General features: G+C 41.6%; 1 protein-coding gene across 9 annotated transcripts in view; it reads left to right on the forward strand.

Annotated features, from left to right (window-relative positions):
- The window catches only part of ERMP1 (endoplasmic reticulum metallopeptidase 1), a 127,487-nt gene that overhangs the window by 73,748 nt on the left and 33,691 nt on the right, over nt 1–20,048 (forward strand). For 7 of the 9 annotated variants that reach the window (XM_063788728.1, XM_063788731.1, XM_063788733.1 and 4 more), the window contains 3 exons: nt 7,300–7,601; nt 13,101–13,228; nt 14,322–14,427. In XM_063788728.1, coding sequence (XP_063644798.1) covers nt 7,300–7,601; nt 13,101–13,228; nt 14,322–14,427 — 536 coding nt within the window. Of the gene's footprint in view, nt 1–5,213; nt 5,642–7,299; nt 7,602–13,100; nt 13,229–14,321; nt 14,428–20,048 lie in introns of those variants that run through there. The other 2 variants (XM_003311987.5, XM_054658657.2) reach the window with 2 other exon arrangements.

Consider the following 20,048-nt stretch of genomic DNA (forward strand, 5'->3'; position numbering starts at 1 on the left):
CCAGGCTGGTCTCAAACTCCTGGACTCAAGTGATTCACCCCCCTCCACCTTCCGAAGTGCTGGAGTTATAGGCATGAGCCACTGCACCCTGCCTGTGAATTCTTTTAAGGCTCCTGGTACATCTTCCATAATTGCTTTCCAGAAAGGTCTTTTCAATATGTATTCCTCCAGCATCACACAAAAGTGCCTAGAAATAAAATGTTTGCCAAATGTGCATATTGTAATTTAAAAAAATAGCTTTTTTCTTTTTTTTTGGAGACACAGTCTCGTTCTGTAATCCAGGCTGGAGGGCAGTGCGTGATGTTGGCTCACTGCAAGTCCTGGCCCATGTGCCTTTTGGAATGCTCTTTCTTGCCTCCCACCTCAGCCTCCTGAGTACAGGTGCATGCCACCACACGCAGCTAATATTTTTAGTGGAGATGGGGTTTTACCATGTTTCCCAGGCTGCTCTGGAATTCCTGGCCTCAAGTTATCTGCCTGCCTCAGCCTCCCAAAGAGCTGGGATTATAGGCTGAGCTACTGTGCCCAGTGAAAAAATGCTTTTTCAATGTGATAAAAATGGTCCACATTTTCACATGCATTCCTTTGCTACGAAAAGTGAATGGTTTACATGTTTTTCTATTGAGGCGTTGATATTTTTCTTACCGATTTTTGTGCACGCATACATATACACACACACACGAACAGAAAGAGTGAGAAAGAATAATGTATATAACACATATTATCCCCTTTTTGAAAAACGTTTTTTGAAAATCATGTCCTCCATTTGTCATTTGACTTTTCATCTTTTTGGTGACTGTTTTTGATATATAGAAGTTTTTAATTTTGTGTAGCCAATACGTGATTTTTCCCTTTATGATATCTTCCACTTGTCTTTTGATTAGAGTCCTTGTACTTTTGAGTCTTAATTATTATAAATAATTATATTCATCTTATTTTTGTACTAGTTAAAAAGTTGTTGATATTTGATTCTGAATTGTACTTGAATATTGTGGGTGTGTGTGGATGTGTGTGTAATATGGTATGAGGTTCTAATTTGATTTTTTTCCCCTAAAGAACCAATTGGCCAGGTGCAGTGGCACACCTATAGTACCAGTTACTTGGGAGGCTAAGGCAGCAGTATTGCTTGAGGTCAGGAGTTCAAGTCCAGCCTAGGCAACATAGTTAGAACCTGTCTCTAAAAAAAGAGAAAATAACCAATCATCTCAACCCCATTTGTTTCAGAAAGGCTTTTAAGATGAATATAGAGTATTCCAAAATCAGAGAATCTCTTTTCTACTAGGCCATGGAAAAAAGGTAAACTGACATAGTGGCTTCAGCTAGCAATGCAGCCAGGCTTGTTCTCTAACTTCTCTGTGCCTACCTAGCTACAGGGACCTAGAGAACACAGGGGACCAGCCCAGAATTTGAGGGGGGTTAAAAGTAGAGTGCAATTACCCTCTCCCTAGGCTCCAAGGCCCGTTAAGCTCATGGGGGTAGAAGAGCTCTGAAGATTTACAGATCTGGCTCATGTGCCTTTTAGAATGCCCTTTCTTGCCAGTACTGTCAGCCCCCAGGTTTCCTGGCTTGTTGGAGGTGATCCCTGGAGCTGACCATTGTCACCAGTTCCTGAATGTTCCATTTCAGAGCTTCAAAGTTGGAAAGATCAATTGTCTAACAGCACCCTGACGCCCAAGCTTTAGCCTTAAGGGATCTAAACAAACAAAAACCTAAAAAAACTAATGGTGTACCCTGAACCTTTAAACAAAGCTGGTTCACTCTCATACCACCTCAGTGAGCACAGAAAACCAAGCTATCCGCAACAGCACCTAGCTACATTTACCCATAAACTCTTCCACGTTTGGAATCCTTGCACTTGGTTTTGTAATCTTTTGACTTGCTCTGCCTGTCAGCTTTTGACAAATGCTTCTTTTTTCTGCAACTGGTTTGGGCTCACTTCTCACCTCTTGGCTTGGTACCTCACCTGACTTGAGTGTCACTGTAACATCATGTAAAAGGCATCCTTCTGCTAGCCTGAGCCTCAGAGAACTTCACCAGATGCACTGGTAGCCTCTCTTCCAAGGAAGAAAGTACACAGGCTATGATTTTCTTCTACGGCAAATTGGCTATGGAATGACCTGTGGGGAAGACAGAAACTGGCAGTTCACCTGAATCCTGACAGCTCATATGTCCTTCCACTTACCTTGGCCAAACTACTAGGAAATACTGAAAAGATGGCAAGACAGAAGGGACATGGGACATCTCTATGTCTGTCAGTCAGTTTAGCTCTTACTTTGTCATAAAGGGAGACACAAGCATAATTGCCTGCCAAGTCAGATGAGTTGACTCAACCCCATGATCAATAGCTCACCAGACAGGGCAGCCACAACCTTTCACATTTATCTGTTCCTCATCCTTATCAGGGATTTGATATGTGAGAACTAGAGCATGTGTTCCAATTCACTGTGGTCTACTTTTAACACAAATAAAATTATAGATCAAACTGGCTTCGAACACTTCAAAGGCCAGACATTATCAAAGTGTTTTATAAGCCTATATGTGCTAGATGTGGTCACTGCGCTGCTCTGCCTGGGATGGAGACTGAGTGATCTTATAAAACATCACCTAAAGCATGACCTTTCACTGCTCAAAACCACCCCAGAGTCCTCACCAGGGCCAGGAGGCCTTCCTTGCACTGGCTCCTACCCACCTCTGTCACCTCACATCTACCAGGGCTCCTGGCTCAGTCTGCTTTAGTGCATGCCTTATTCGACGTTGCCTCTGAGCATCCCAGCTCACTTTCCTCTGCTGGAACATTCTCTCCCCAGGCTTATGTGGCCCTGTTCCTCACTTCATTCAGGTCACCTCAAATGTCATCTTCTCAGAGAGACTGTGAGACCATCTCTGATCACCCTAATAAAACAGCAGCTTTTGTCAGTCTCAATTTCCCTGCTTTATTTTTCTTTATGGCACTTAACTCTCTGACATTTTATACACACACACACACACGTGTGCGCGCGTTCATTGTCTCTTTGTTAGAATGTAAGCTCTCTGAAGGTAGAAACATTGATTTGTTCTTCTCTGTTTCTCCACCTTAATCAGTATCTGACACAAGTAGATATCCAACAACTAGTAGCTAAAAATATTCAAACGTGAATACCGTAGACTATACAAGTCTAGAGAAAAACTGCCTTTCAGGAACTCAGCTGTAACTTAACTCCTACCACCTAGAGTTCTATGATTATCATGATAGGAAAGTAGCTTTTAATCTAATCTACAAAGGATTTCATGAGAAGGAAAATTCTGAAAAATAGTTTTTAATGAGAATCTTATGTGAGGATCTTTCACACACACACACACACACACACACACACACACATCTATCCATCTATCTGTCATCTGTCTATCTAATCCTCACTGAAGCCCCTTAAGGCAGGTATCATCTGCATTACCACAGATAAATACACATGGACTCTGTGAGATTGTAACTTGAATAATGCCATGTGTACTAAAGGTACCAGATCCAGGAACTCAGATCTACCCGTCCCCAACAGCCAGGCAGCCAGGCATTTCCCTATTATGGTACCATGGGATATTGTCAGACATACACACACACACACACACACACACACACACACACACACACACATATATATACATATAGTTATGACCATGGGCTAGGTTCTTATCCAGAGCTAAGCACTATGGATACAGTGATGATTAAATAAGATAGACACTGTCTTTAGTCTCATAGTGCTTACAGACTGAAAGGGATCTTGTAGAGCTAAAATTATGCTTGCTGCCACAAAAGTGGTATGTTTTCATTTTTTCATTCACTCAAGAAATATCTATTGACTACATACTATGTGTCATGCTTTGTGTTAACAGCAAGGAATAAAATGGTGAGTAAAACCAGATCTGATTCCTGCCTTCGTGGAGCTTACAGTCTAATGAGGGAGTTATGAAATAGTCACATGCAAACATGGTGCTGTGAGATCCTACAAATAGGGGAAGCAAGCTTAATTAAATTAGGAGATTCTTGCTTGAGGAAGTACCACTTAATCTGAGATTTAAAGGATAACTAGGAGTTAAAAAGACAATGAGGAGAGGGAAGAACACTCCAGGTAATTCAGACAGCATGTGAGAAGATCCTATTGTAGAAGGAAAGATGCGTGCAGGAAGTCTTTGAAAGAGGCCAGTGTGGCTGGAGAGCTGGAAATAAGAAGCATCCTGGTGTCAGAGGAGCCTGAGAGGTGGGCAAGAGCAGGACTATAGGGCATTGTATGAAATCTGACATATGTGCTAAGTCAAAATCCGGCAGTGTGCTCTCCCAGTTGGTCTCTAGGTTAATGCTCATGCTAATGTAGCAACTCCAAGCTAGGGACAAAAAAACCTTGGAGCAGAGAGGCTCATGGGTACCGGCAAGCTGGAAGAAGACTAGATAATCACTAGGATCTGCACTGAAACCAAGGCTCTGCTGCTTAACCGCCCCAGAGAGTCGTCAAGTGAAGAATGGCCTTTCTGAACCTTCACTTGCAGAGTGCTAATGTAGTAGTGGAACAGAATGCTGTTTTGGGAGCCCATGAAATTAGATTTACATTCTTCATCTGTTATCTCTACGTTTCTCAGGTTATAAGATGGGAACAAAGATATTTCCTCTTAAGTATTGTTAAAGATAATTAAATAAGATGATGTATTAAAGGACTTGGCCTAGCGCTTAGCTTATAGCAGGTATTCAATAAATAATAGCCATTATTTTTCTTTATCTGTTAAATGGAGACAGTAATAGCACAGATTAAGTTGCTGAGTTATGAAGATCTGATTAGATTATGCATGTGAAAGCAATAGGCCGGGCCTCCTCTGCGTAATCTTATTTCTAATTTTAAGAGCCAGGAACCCACTTTTTTGGAGCCTGATGTTCTAATATTCCTTCCTTACGAAAGCCAGGCCATTGCTTTTTTCATCTGCCTGATGCACTGTAAGAGCCTTGTGTGTTCTTTCAAAAGCGATCTCTCATTTTTCTCGTTTTGGGGTTTTAGGTGTCTTTACATTTGGCAATCTCCGTCCTACAGAGGGCTGGAAAAGCCCTGCGGGAGACGGCATATCCACCACCCGCTGCTGGGTCGGCCCTGCAGCTGTGTGCACCCGAGAACTGCCAAAGAAGCTGGGTCTTGGCGCGGCGGGACGGGCCAATCAGAAGAAGTTTGGCCCTCTGCAGTTTCCGTCCGCTCACTAGGAGGCGCTGCGGCAGCGACGGCGGCGTCGGCGGCGGCCGGGGCTGTCGCGGGTTGGGGCGGTTGGGCTGGCAGCTGAGGCTCGTGGCCATGGAGTGGGGTTCTGAGTCGGCTGCTGTGAGGCGGCACCGCGTCGGAGTAGAGCGTCGGGAGGGAGCGGCGGCCGCGCCACCGCCGGAGAGGGAGGCCCGAGCGCAGGAGCCTCTGGTGGATGGGTGCAGCGGCGGCGGGAGGACGCGGAAGAGGAGCCCCGGGGGTAGCGGCGGCGCGAGCAGGGGCGCGGAGACCGGGCTGTCTGAGGTGCGCGCCGCGCTGGGGCTCGCGCTCTACCTGATCGCGCTGCGGACGCTGGTGCAGCTCTCGCTGCAGCAGCTCGTGCTACGCGGGGCCGCTGGACACCGCGGGGAGTTCGACGCGCTCCAAGCCAGGTACCGGCCGCTCCCTCCTGGCCCGGCCCGCGAGTCCGTTTGCGGCTCCTGCCCGGGCTCCGGGGCACCGCACCTGTGTGCACCCGCCCCTGCCGGACCGCTGGGACTCGCTGACCCCTCCCAGGCTGCACGTGGGGTGGGGTGACCCTGCTTGTCCTTCTTCTGGGGTCTGAATTGCCGGGACTTGGGGCTTGCCTGTCCCCGGTTAAGCTCGTGGTGCAGATTGGGGTTGCCAGGTAGATTGAACCTGCTTTCCACTGTCTGCCCTTCGTGCAGATGGTTGGTTGTGAGTCGTCTCCCCATATTCTGGAACAGCTTCCACTTTTTACCTTGCTTAGCCCTTCTGCTTTCCAGATGGAAATTCGTGTACCTAGACTGTTGTGTAAATTCGCTTTGGGGGCGGGGAGTGTTGGAAGGCGCTAGTGCACTGTTCTAACTTCCTGAGGGTTACAGCCCCCACATCTGAAGGCTATAGAAACTCTTTCTGGAACACCGCCCAGTCAAAATTTGGTATGCAGTCTGATAAATTCTCAGATCCCTGCAGTTTATCTTTAGGCCCCTTGGATTAGTGACTGTGTAAGGTTTGACTTTTTTTTTTTTTTTTTAAGACCTTTAAGAATGCTAGGAAAGGTGATTAAGTCAAAGATATTGTAACCCAGGTGTGTCAAAGCTCATGAAATGTTAAGCTGGCGTCAAGTTTTCAACAGCTACTGTGTTCTAAAAAGTTTCTCCTAGAATGCAAAGTGTTGCAAGCTTATTAAGGACTTTCTGAAACGTCTCCCACCCCCACTTCCAGCTTTCCCCACTTGGAGTGCAGTGAAAAGACAAAAAAAGTTTTGTTTTCATTAGGGGTACAGTTGGTTTTGGCCTGAATTGAAGTTATTAGACCTTGGGTGTATGCTAGGAGGGCTGGGTCCCTCAAAAGTTTCCCCCCGCCCGCCTTATTTAACCTCTTGACTTGATTATTTTTGCTCATTGGTTTCTGCTACTTAAAGTCATTAACCCAGAATCTGTAACGTTCAGGAGTATGCACAGTGAAGTTATATTCAATCCTGCTTAGTCTTTAGCTTGTTTTGTTTGTTTTCTGAGACAGGGCCTGGCTCTGTCGCCCAGGCTGGAGTGCAGTGGCTCCATCTCGGGTCTGTAACCTCCCCAGGTTCAAGCAGTCCTCCCACCTCAGCCTCTTGAGTAGCTGGGACTACAGGCGGATAGTAGTCTACATCTGGCTAGTTTTTGTAGTTTTAGAAGAGATGGGGTTTCACCATGTTGCCCAGGCTGGTCTCAAACTCCTGAGCTCAAGCAATCCACCCACCTCAGCCTCCGAAAGTCCTGGGATTACAGGCGTGAGCCACCGTGCCTGGCCAGTGGTCACACGTTTTGAATACATCCCTAGTCCTTGTATTGGTTTGATATGGGGAGAAGTTGGGAGTGGGATGGTGGAGAAAACTGAAGGGGTCAACTCGTGGGAGGCAACAATAAAAATATGGAACTTTATAAGTGATGTTCACTTGGTGTCTGAAATAATGAAAGGCGGTCCTTTTTATATAAGTCAAAGAACTAAGCTTTTTTGGGGAGGAAGGGGTGTGTAGTGGAAAAGTTACCCATGCTAAGTGTCAATTTTAACTACAAACCTTTGTTATTCTTTTGGTCACTTCCAGGGATTATCTTGAACACATAACCTCCATTGGCCCCAGGACTACAGGAAGTCCAGAAAATGAAATTCTGACCGTGCACTACCTTTTGGAACAGATTAAACTGATCGAAGTGCAAAGCAACAGCCTTCATAAGATTTCAGTAGATGTACAACGGCCCACAGGCTCTTTTAGCATTGATTTCTTGGGAGGTTTTACAAGCTATTATGACAACATCACCAATGTTGTGGTAAAGCTGGAACCCAGAGATGGAGCCCAGCATGCTGTCTTGGCTAATTGTCATTTTGACTCAGTAGCAAACTCACCAGGTATGTACCTGTTTTTTAGTCATTTGGAACTTGTCACAGCCCAGAAAGTTTATTAACATAACCCCAAGCTACTTGGGCAATTGTGGGGACCATTTTCTTGGGCAAACCTTTTTTCTTTGTGATGGAAAGCAGGATAATTAGGATAGTATCATTTAGTTTAGGATCTAACCATTCTGTCTTCTCTTAAGTGCTTTATTAATATTATTTTTTGGTGTTAATGCCAGCAGTCCAGTGATAAGACTTGGAATGTTTCTGGTAGACTGAAGCAGCTTTCTCAATGTTACCGGACAGTGTGTGTGTCCTAGTGTCCTGGAGTTAGGTTCTGACACTTAGAAAGTGTTTTACTCAGCTGGGTGTTATACTAGGCTTTGGGGATACCACATAAGGACAGTCCCTGCCTTCAAGGGTTACTGCATGGTTTTAGAGCAGGGGTGTCCAATCTTTTGGCTGCCCTGGGCCACATTGGAAGAAGAATTGTCATGGGCCACACATAATATACACTAATGATGGCTGATGAGCTTAAAAAAAAAATCTCATGTTTTAAGAAAGTTTACAAATTTGTATTGGGCTGCATTCAAAGCTGTCCTGGGCTGCGGGTTGGCGGATATCTCTTCTAGCAGATTCTGTTGACCTATAAAGTGAGAATTTTGCTCCACTGAGGGTGCCATACTGTTAAAGTACCTAATTAATGTGTAAATCTTTCTCTGAAAATAATTTGGCAAAATAGAATACTTGCATTTAGGACAGTGCCTGATGCAGTATATATTTGTCAAATGAATGGGAATCCCCTCAATTGAACTTCCATTTATTAAAATATTTATTTTTCAGAAAATTGTATTCAGTGGTTAAAGGGATTGTAAATAGGGATGGAAAATAGCATTTACAATGGCATAGCATTTTAGTGGTAGACAAGACCTGAGATGGCATCTGGCTGAACCCCTCATTTGATACAGGAGTAAATTTAGTTGGTCATCGCTGATCAGAGACAAAACTAGGATAAGATGCTGGATTTCCTGGCCAGTCAGTTATTTCAGCTACATTTGAAAGGAAAAAGAATATTAGGGTGTAATTAATACTCCCTTTTGCAAATTGCTTAACTTCTTAGTTTCTCATCTGTGTAATGGAGAAAATAATAGTACTTTCCTAATAGTGTTGCTTGGAGGATTAAAAATAAGTAAAACACTAAAATAGTACCTGGCATGGAAAGTGATTTTTAAAAGTTTTTATTAACTCTTATGTAATATTAACACTTCTGGATTACTCGAACTTATAGCAGGCCAAATTTGAACGTCTAGAGTTATACAAAATGTAAGTAAAATTTATTTGCTTGATAAAATGATTCATATTAGAATATCTTCATTTAGAAAGCTTGACAATTGCGTTTAGAATGTAACTTGCATTTTCAAAAATCAGTATACACACGTTTGTTAAATAAGCCAGAAGTACCTTCGTGTGCTGCTGGGGTAACCAGTGGTTTAGTGTTTTTTTTTTTTTTTTTTTGGCTGGGGGGCCAAGTCTCACTCTGTCACCAGGCTGGCATGCAGTGGCACAATCTTGGCTCACTGCATCCTCTGCCTCCTGGGTTTAAGCGATTCTCCTACTGTGCCACCACACTCGGCTGATTTTTTTTGTATTTTTGGCAGCGACAGGGTTTCAACATGTTGGCCAGGCTGGTCTTGAACTCCTGACCTCAAGTGATCCGCCTGCCTCAGTCTCCCAAATTTCTGAGATTATAGGTGTGAGCCACTGTGCCTGGCCACCAGTGGTTTTTTTATGTCCATTTCAAAGCAGTAATAAATGGCACTCTTTGCCCACTATTATGATGCTTAAATTCTGGGAAGGGGCAAATAAACACCATGGTTGCTTAAGAACATTATATAAGAAGGCTGTATATACAAGAATTAGCAGCAAATGTAGGGACAAAAGAAAAAAGTTTCCCCTCTACCCTTCATAGTTCTTAGCTGAGTGGACCCCTGTAACAAAAGACAGGTTAAAAAGAGAAAAACCAAATAGAAGTTTATTAACACATGCACTTCATGTACATGGGAGATACTCAAGGAAAATGAGTACATCTCAAAGAGGTGGCTTAGAAATCTGGCTTATGTAGCATCTTCAACCAAACAATACATTTTTAGAGAAGTGACAAAAGAAAGGAAAAGGACCTTGAGTCTCGAGGGGTGGCAAATTGTAGGAAGGCAAATAAATGGTAGAGAAAGGTTAGTTAGCAAAGTGTTATATAGATTCCTTTTGTGCTGTCGCCAGGCCACCAAAAGTTTAAAGTTGTCTTTCGTGATCAACCTTTGTACTTCCTGGTGGAAAGGGGAAGTGGGGACACCTTGGTAAATGTATACCCTGCTTTTAGGCAAACAAGGGGAAGGCAGAGAGCTTTTTTGTATAGTACCTGCTTCTCAGTTGCCTTCAGCTCAAAATAATCCGTATGTCAAAGTGACATATTTTGGAGTGCATATTCAGTTACTCTTTACAAGCATAGTGCCAAATGTTACAGATTGTATATGTGGAGTCTAATAATTAAAGGCCAGCATTTTTGTGAGCCATTAGAACCCACTTTTTATTATTATGTTTTAAATAATAGAGACAGGTTCTCACTTTGTTGCCCAGGCTGGTCTTGAACTCCTTAAGTGATTATTCTACCTCATCCTCCCAAAGTGCTGGGATTACAGGTGGGAACCACTGTGCCTGGCCTAGAACCTACATTCATTCATTCATTCACTTATTCATTTATTTATGAGATGGAGTCTCACTCTGTCGCCCAGGCTGGAGTGCAGTGGCGCGATCTCGGCTCACTGCAAGCTCTGCCTCCCGGGTTCACGCCATTCTCTTGCCTCAGCCTCCCGAGTAGCTGGGACTACAGGCGCCCGCCACCACGCCTTGCGAATTTTTTTTTTTTTTTGAGACGGAGTCTCGCTCTCGCCCACGCCAGACTGCAGTGGCGCTGTCTCTGCTCACTGCAACCTCCGCCTCCCGGGTTCATGCCATTCTCCTGCCTCAGCCTCGCTATTTTTTTGTTAGTAGAGATGGGGTTTCACCGTGTTAGCCAGGATGGTCTCAATCTCCTGACCTCGTGATCTGCCTGCCTTGGCCTCCCAAAGTGCTGGGATTACAGGTGTGAGCCACTGCGCCTGGCCCTAGAACCTACTTTTAACTAAAATTTTATAGGAATACCCTTAGCAACAATCTCAAGGAAATTTCTGTCAATAATAAATTGTTAAAAATAGTGTTTCACACATTCATCAAATAGATTAAGCTTGTCCAACCTGCAGTCCTGGGTAGCTTTGAATGTGGCCCAATACAAATTCATAAACTTTCTCAAAACGTGAGATTTTTTTTCAATTTTTATTTTATTTTTTAGCTCATCAGTGATTGTTAGTGTTAGTGTCTTTTATATGTGGCCCAAGACAATTCTTCTCTTAATGTGGCCCGTGGAAGCCAAAAGATTGGACACCCCTGAAATAGACTATCACCTAAATCCTTTTAGTGGATGGCCTAATTGAAGCACTTCTTTTTTCTTTTTTTCTTTTTAAGTTCTCATCTGTGTATCTAGGACTCAGGAATTGATACCAATTAGGAGTAATGTTATCCACAGAAAAGCCTTAATTATCTTCTTGAGTTTGCTGTGTGGTTCCAGGTCGTTGGTAGAAGAGGCATTGAGTTATTTTGGGGGTGTCTTCAATTTCAAGGTTAATTCTAAATGGAAAGGGATGTCAGCTAACCACCTAGCCCTTATAGATACTGTCCTCTTAACTTTCCTTCCCTTTCTTAAAGATATTTGACTCTTCTGTAGTTCTCTTTTAACGCACCAGAACCATTAAAATAAGGGAAGCTGAATGGACAGTTTAACTTTTTAATCAACCCTGTATAGATACCTTTCAATTTCCCTTTCCCTCTTTTTGAATAAAGAAACATTTTATTGTTTGCTCTCTATTTTAAAGTAACTCACAGTGTCAAATTAAAAAGAGAGTTTATTTCATTAGGTTTTTGGAAGGTGACACATTTTGCTAATAGCAGCATTTTCTATTTGATAGTAATTAAATGATTACTACTTTGTTTCACTTCGATTGAAATACAAACCAGTAATCACCACCAAGACAAGTATGGTTAATAGGTAATTTCTTCTTAAATAGGAATGGGGTCTGGAATTTAACAGAGCCCAAACAAGCATTTTAATTTTAGCTAGCTACAGAGCCTTCCTCAGATTTGCAAAGAGAAGGAAAAATGAACATTGAATACCTACCAGGTGCTAGGCACTGGGCATTATCTTGTGTGACTCTTAAACCTGTGAGGTAGGTATCATTAGCTTGCTCTTTCAACCAGGAAATAGTGGAGTAAAGTGACAGAGCTCAAATTTACTTCCAAATCTTTCTTGCTCTCAAATCCACGCCAAACTCTTTGGCACCCTACTTCAAATGTGTAAACCCAGAAATGTTACTGCCTGAGTTACGTTAGTGCTTATTTACTTTGAGTACTCTTTAAGTTTTCTGATATGGAAAGTTTCAAATATATTCAAAAGCAGAATTGTTTAATGAACCCCAATGTACTTATCTCCCAGCTTCAGCAGTCTGATCTTGTTTCTTTCCTACCACTACCCTCCCAATTTCTTGATTATTTTGAAGCAGATCTTAGCTATATCCGTTCCTCTCTAAAAGTATTTCACTCTGTGTTGCTGGCAGATAAGGGCCCTTTTTGATACCACCAATTGCCTCACCTAAAAAAACCTAACAGTAATTCCTTGGTATCATCAAATATCCAATCAATTCCTTTAATTGTCTCTTACAATGCTTTAAAAAAGCAAGACAGTTAAGTCATCTTTATAGTTACTTTTAATTAACATACAAAATTTCTGAATCAAGAAGAGGTTCAGAGATTCAACTGAGTGTGTGTTCTGGGACCTAGGATACTACTTAGGTCATTAGTCTCCTTTCCTGTGACTTACTAGATTAGGTATCTTCTTTTTAGTTTTCCATCACATAATCCCCTTGGAGAAGCCTTAAAGGAACGTTACACCATCCAAAGTGACCTCTCTGTGCAGCTTTTATGATTTTGGCAGGAAAACAAGCAAGAAAGGAGTGGGTGCAGTGGGAGATGATGCAGGAAGCTGTGAGCACCAGAAGTGAGACTATTACAGAGGATGTGGAATACGGGTAAAGAATAGAACAGATTTCCTTGGTTTGCTGAGAATACCAGTTTCCAGTATGACTTTAGGTCCCCTCAGGTTACTTCATTTAGCAGACACTAATTGAGTGACTCTGGTGGGTCAGGCATGGTAGTAGGCATTGAGAGTAAGTCAGTGAGCAAACCAGACAAAGATCCCTTCATGGAAGGTGGTGGGTGTGATTGTCACCTGATGATGACAGAGCTATGCTTCTGGTCATGCAGCTATTGTGATGCTTCTCTGAGGAGAAAGCTCCATTCCTAGTCCTAATGGGTCATATTGTAAACATTTTAAAATCTGAGCAGCAAATTTGTTTTTCTGATTTGAAGGTGCCAGTGATGATGCAGTTAGCTGCTCAGTGATGCTGGAAGTCCTTCGCGTCTTGTCAACATCTTCAGAAGCCTTGCATCATGCTGTCATATTTCTCTTTAATGGTGCTGAGGAAAATGTCTTGCAAGTGAGATTTTACTGTTTTAAATATCAGGCTTGAATAAGGATGAGATTAATAATAATAGCTAAATATTATTTACTAAATAATAGTAAATGCATTTTTTATGACTCCTGTGGGTAGTATAAAATAATATGCAGAAAAATACTGTATGAGCAGTACTTTAACAAATTCACAACCACTTATGTAGAGATGTTTAATATTTGGAAAACTCCACTTAGCAGATTATTGTGGCAGGATTTGATTGAGAGAAGGGCTCTCGCTGGCATAATTACTCTCCTCAGGTTTTCTTTGACATTGAAGTTTCAGAGATGTTTTGAGACAGGCACAAATAAATGCCCAGCCATATGGATCGTCTCTTCTCCTGTTCTCTTTTTTTCCTTTCTTTTTAAAAAGAGAAGGGGGCCAGGCACGCTGGCTCATGCCTATAATCCCAGCACTTTGGGAGGCCGAGGCAGGCAGATCACGAGGTCAGGAGTTTGAGACCAGCCTGGCCAACATGGTGAAACCCCGTCTCTACTAAAATTACAAAAATTAGCCAGGCGTGGTGGTGGGTGCCTGTAATCCCAGCTATTCGGGAGGTTGAGGCAGGAGAATCGTTTGAACCTGGAACGTGGAGATTGCGATGATCCGAGATCGAGCCATTGCACTCCAGCCTGGGCCACAGGCTCTGTTTCAAAAATGAGCAAACAAAAAAAGAGGGAGTCTCGCTATGTTGCCCAGGCTGGTCTCGAACTCCTGAGCTCGGGTGATCTTCCCACCATGGCCTCCCAAAGTTTTGGGATTACAGGTGTGAGCCACCGTGCCTGGCCCTCTTTGCCTTTTCTTTTGCACAGCCTTGTACTTACCAGGGATGTTGTTCGGCACCGCTGATGGTAACCATGCTGCCTTCTGTGATGGGTGACTTCCCGAACCTGATGTGCATGGCCCTTATGCATAGGAAAAGAAGCAGAAGATGTCTTTGGATACTGCCTTTGAAGAGCGATTATTTTGTTTTCATATTCCTTACCTCATCAAAGTAGTCTCTCTGTGTTTAAGCAAAATCAAAACTGATAATTTAAGATTGTTTAACAAATATTTGTTTTCTTTCCTTCTCTTTAAGGCCAGTCATGGTTTCATTACTCAGCACCCCTGGGCTAGCTTGGTTCGTGCATTCATTAACCTAGAGGCAGCAGGTGTAGGAGGGAAAGAACTTGTATTCCAAACAGGTATGTGAGATTGTGCGTTGTATATTTTAATGCAATTCTAGTTTTTGTAAAAGTAGAACGTTTTTGATTATAAATAACATCTTCAATAAACAGTCTCTTGAATGAGCATTCTTTTTAAAGCATGAGGTGGTGTTAGCTTGTCTTTGTTAAAAATTTTGAACAAAATAATGTAGCATCTAACACTTGTATAGTGCTTATTATATGCCAAGTGTTGTTCAAACCATTTCATATCTATTAAGTCATTGAATCCTCCAAACAACATGTAAGATAAGTACTGTTACTTCCATTTTAGAGATGAAACTGAGTCCAGAGAGATTATAACTTGCCTAAGGTTTCACAGTTGTTTAATGGCAGAGTGTGATTTGAACCTAGACAGTCCAGGTCCAGAAACTTTGTTCTTAACCTCTAATTGGATTGTTATATAACTTTTAGCCACCATGGGTGGTTATGATATAAATATTGTTAAATGTCAGTCATTTCATGAGTTAAGATGAGAAAATTTACCTGTAGTGTATGTAACAGGTTTAAATTTATCATTGATTTATGGAATGTTAAAAAAATTTAGTAATATTTAATCAGCCAGAATAATTTTTATTTTATTTTTAGAGACAGAGCCATGCTCTGTCACCCAGGCTCGAGTGCACTGGTGCCATCATGCAGCCTTGACCTCCTGGGTTCAAGTGGTTCTCCTGTCTCAGTTTCCTGAGTTGCTGGGACTGCAGGTGCTTGCTATCACGCCTGGCTAATTTAAAAATTTTTTTGTAGAGACAGGCTCCCATTATGTTTCCCAGGCTGGTCTCAAACTCCTGGGCTCAAGTGGTCCTCCTGCCTTGGCCTCCCAAAGTGCTGGGATTACAAGCATGAACCACCATGCCTGGCCCAGAGAAATAGTTTTAGTTTTATGATTAAACTTTTCTAAGGATATCAACTTAGCCCATTTATGCCTAGTGTTCCATTATTGGAACGCTAAGCATGTGGGAGTTATTTATATCCTACTGCTCAAGCCTCATTGCCAAGGTCTGATTTTTCACACATGCAAAAATTAAAAAAATTGCAACCTCAGGCATAAATGGGTTTTAATTGTCTTTATTAACAAAATTCAGAGCTCATAGATTTGTTTAGTTAGGGCATACTAAAATTTGACATTGGAAGTTCCATTCCATTTCCCTGCCCTGTTAGAAATTTGGGTAATGCATTTTATCCAGAGATGTAGCATTTGCTAGATGTTTTAATATTCAAGAGTGTGTTGTGTGCTGAGATGGGCTAGGTGAAGTAAGATGATGTGGGAACTTGTTTTGTAGCACCCTCTTAAGACCTGATTTTATTTAAATTATGAAACTATGCTAAGTATGTCTTCATAACCTAAACAGTACTATATTTTAATAGTCTCCATCAAACTTATTTTAAACTTTTATCTTTCAAAATGTATGTATATTTTACTTTAGCTAAGCGTTTGAGATTCTCAAGGTCATGATGTCAGAAGCAGCAAGGTTCTGTTTTCAATTCTCAAACCTTTCTGCTTTATTCTTACTCTAACTAATGAGAAGAAGCTGGGATCTAATATCTACAAGAGTAAGTAGATACATTATTATAGAGATATATCTATCTATCTATCTTTATTTATTTATTTTGGAGCAGGGTCTCACTCCGTTGCCCAGGCTGGAGTGTAGTGGTATGATCTCGGCTCACTGCAGCCTCTGCCTTGAGAGCTCAAGACATCCTCCCAGCTCAGCTTCCCAAGTAGCTGGGACTGCAGGCATATACCACCATGCCCGGCTAATTTCCTTTTTTTGTAGAGATGGGGTTTGGCCATGTTGCCCAGGCTGGTCTCAAACTCCTGAGCTCAAGCAATCCTCTTGCTTCAGCCTCCCAAAGAGCTGGGATTACAGGCACGAGCCACCACGCCCGGCCTCTTTCTATTTCTTGGATGTCAGTTAGGATAGGAGGAACACATACATGTAACAACCACCAGATCAAAAAGCAGCAAAAGAAAATTCTGAAGGAGAGAGGACACTCAGTCTTCTTTCCTATTGTGAAAAATGTCAGGGCTCCATGGAAGCAGGAGTGTGTCTGTGTATTTTCTATGTTGAAGTACGCTGTGTGTTAAGTGCCTTCATCTCCATGCTCTTAATTTATTAGCACAGCACCTTGCCCCTGTACTGCTCCTGTCCAGAGAAGAACCAGCCTTATGGTTTAATCTGCACCCTTTCTAGATTTTTTTCTATGTACATATATATTAATGCATAAGTATTTTATGTACGTATGTTAACATATTTTACATATGTGTAGTCCAGAGAGGTTAAAACACTTACCAAGGGCTAGTCAGGTCCAGACTGACTAACATTACTTATTTACATTTATTAAGTACTCATTTTTGGTAGGCCTGGGCAGCCCAGAGTCCTTACTCTTTTTATTAAATGCATATGGTTTTAGACAAAAATTCTGCAGCTGCATAAATTCTAAAAATAATTACATTATCCGAAAGGGTTTAAACACACTGTTAATAATGGTCCTAGCTGGATGGTGAGCAGTTGCTGGTAGAACTGGGCTAAGTGTGACTGGAATGGAGGACTAGGTTAAAGGTAAAACAACAGTTTAAATTCTCTGTTGCTTCATGAATTTAAGACCAGAATTGATTGTCATTAATGCATTACGTTCTATAATTTTATGTATTTAAATTTTTGCAATGTATATGATCACTTTAATAATAAAGCAAAAAACGGATTTATGACTGGTTAGTATAAACATAAAATTTAAATGTTTTACTTGTTCTGAAATCCCCATGTTTCAAAATTAATTTTTTTGGAGGGGTGTCATACAAAAGATTTGAAGAGATTATTTCCCTCCTTACTCTGAAATTTTACATGATTTTTTCTCCCTCTAGGTTTTGGAGCTCATTATTTTGGCTAAACTGCATACCTGAAAGCTTTCTGGGTGCTTTCTGACATTCTGATACCTTTCCCAGCATCTCCATCACTTTTAATGCCACTGCCTACAAAAGACTACCCTTCCTGTGGGCATGGCTTTCAAAAAGCTAGTTAGTGTTATTTTCATGTTTGACTAAAAGAGGATAAAGGCCCTCCTGGGTTTGGAGTTGTGCTTGAGAGTATATGCCAGATTGTGCTGTCCTCCGCTTTTTAAACCATACTCCTTTTTCTGTGTGATAATATTTGTCCTGCCCTGGAAACTTTTTGGTTAAACAGTTTGTGCTCTGGAACTCCCTTGTCACTTCTGAGAGCGACATTCATTTGGGGAGTTTTTAGTGACTAGAATAATCATTACTACCTAATTTTTAAGAAGGGCCAGAAAGAATGACTTGATTTTATCAGACTAGTGACCTCATTTCATGAGTGAGAGAGGCTTGATAGCAAAAGGGTCACAGAATCTTTTTTCCTCTTGGGAAAATATTCATGCCCCTGTAATGCTACCATCCAGAGCAAACTAGTGTAATAGTTTAGTCTATACTCTTCTAGAATTTTTTTCTAAATGCAAACATTAATATACATTTATATATGTGTATATGTATTTCTTGGCAAAAATAGAATCATATTCTGTCTGCTACTTTATAGCCGCCTTTTCTTTTTGAGGTGGAGTCTCGCTCTGTCGCTTAGACTGGAGTGCAGTGACGCGATCTCAGCTCACTGCACCCTCTGTCTCCTGGGTTCAAGCGATTCTCTTGCCTCAGCCTGCCATGTAGCTGGGATTACAGGTGTGTGACACCACGCCTGGCTAATTTTTGTATTTTTAGTGGAGACGGGGTTTCACCATGTTGGCCAGGCTGGTCTCGAACTCCTGAGCTCAGGTGATTGGCCCACTCGGTTTCCCAAAGTGCTGGGATTACAGGTGTGACCCACCACGCCCGGCCTGTAGCCTTCTTTAGAATGAATTCTTTTTTTAAAGTTACAGCTTTATTGAGATATAGAATTCTTAGTTGTGCAATCATCATCATAATCAATTTTAGAATGCTTGTATCATCCCAAATAGGAAACTCATTAGCAGTCACTCCCATTTTCCCCCATCCCTAGGCAACTGCCTATCTACTTTGTGTCTCTATAGATTTTCCTGTTGTAGACATTTCATATAAATGTAATCATACAACACATGATTGTTTGCGTTTGGGTTTTTTTACTTAGTGTAATGTATTTCAGATTGTTAATCTCAATAACAGAGGGAGACTCTCAAAAGAAGATGGTATTTAGTAATGGGTGTTGCAGTAGGAATACATGTGCCATAGTAAACTGTGAAACTATATGCCATAGTAAACTAGGGCAGTAAAGGAAGACAAAAGTTTTTATAGGAAAAATGAAGAGGATTACATAATTTTTTTGGGATAATTATCCTTGGCTACAAGGACCAATAACAAGGGTGGCACCAGTCTGAGATTGGACAGGCAGTTGCTGGGCTGATGTCCTTGCTGAAGTTTTTTGTTTGATATGAGGTTGCAATGGCCTTTATGCAAGGTTGTGGTTTTTGAAGAGTCTTTTGTGATAATTCTTGTTATCAGGCATTTGTGCATGAGAACCCTCCCTTCATGGCCTTCCCTGGCTCCGTTATCGGAGTTTTTAACGCAAGTGACTCTGTTTTGATTCTGACAGCTTTCACAAGGTTCATCCATATTGTCGCATGTATTAGTACTTCATTTTTTTTAATGGCTGACTAACCCATTGTATGGATGTATTATGTTTTGTTTATCCATTCATCCATCGATGGATATTTGGATTGTTTCCACTTTTAGACTTTTATGATAATGCTGGAGTAAACATTCATGTGTAAGTCTTTGTGTAAACATATATTTTCATTTCTTTTAGATACCTAGGAATGGAATTCCTGGGATGTATAGTAAATTTATGCATAGCTTTTTAAGAAACTGCCAAATTAAACAGTTTTATTTGAGAATAAATGCAAATACATATAACAGTAAGGATTTTTAAAATACTAGATCAGCAAAAAGTAAGTAAAATGATAATGCCCAGTGCTGATGAGTATAAGCAGTCATTTTCATACACTGTTAGTGAGAATGTAGATTGGTGCATTTTGGCAACATGTATTACTTTTTTAAATGTGCAGGCTCTTCAGTTCAGCAGGCCCATTTCTGGGAATTTAACCTGCAGAAATAGTTGACATAAATCTAAGTCATCTTGGGTTTTCTTTTCTTTTTCTTTTTTTTTTTTTTTTTGAGATAGGATCTTGCTTTGTTGCCCAGGCTGGAATGTGGTGGAGCAGTCATGGCTCACTGGTTTCCAGCTCCTGGGCTCAAGTGATCTGCCTGCTTCAGCCTCCTGAGTAGCTGGGATGACAGGCACGTGCCACCATGCCCAGCCAGTTTTTTACTTTTTGTAGAGACAGGGTCTCACTGTGTTGCCCAGGCTGGTCTCAAACTTCTGGACTTAAGCAGTCTTCCTTCCTTGGCCTCCCAAAGTGCTGGGATTAAAGGCATGAGGCCTCATGTCCAGTTTTGGTTTTCTCTTAAGAGTAGAAAATTGGAAATACCTTTAGTGTATGAGTAGGAGACTGGTGATGATAATTTTTTTCTCTCTTCCATCATTAATTTTTCTCTGTCTATAGGATCATTTCCATTTGCATGCAGACATACCTTTTCCTCCATTTTAAAGAAAACCACT

This window comes from Pan troglodytes, chromosome 11, assembly GCF_028858775.2.
Source record: "Pan troglodytes isolate AG18354 chromosome 11, NHGRI_mPanTro3-v2.0_pri, whole genome shotgun sequence".
Taxonomy (NCBI): Eukaryota; Metazoa; Chordata; class Mammalia; order Primates; family Hominidae; genus Pan; species Pan troglodytes.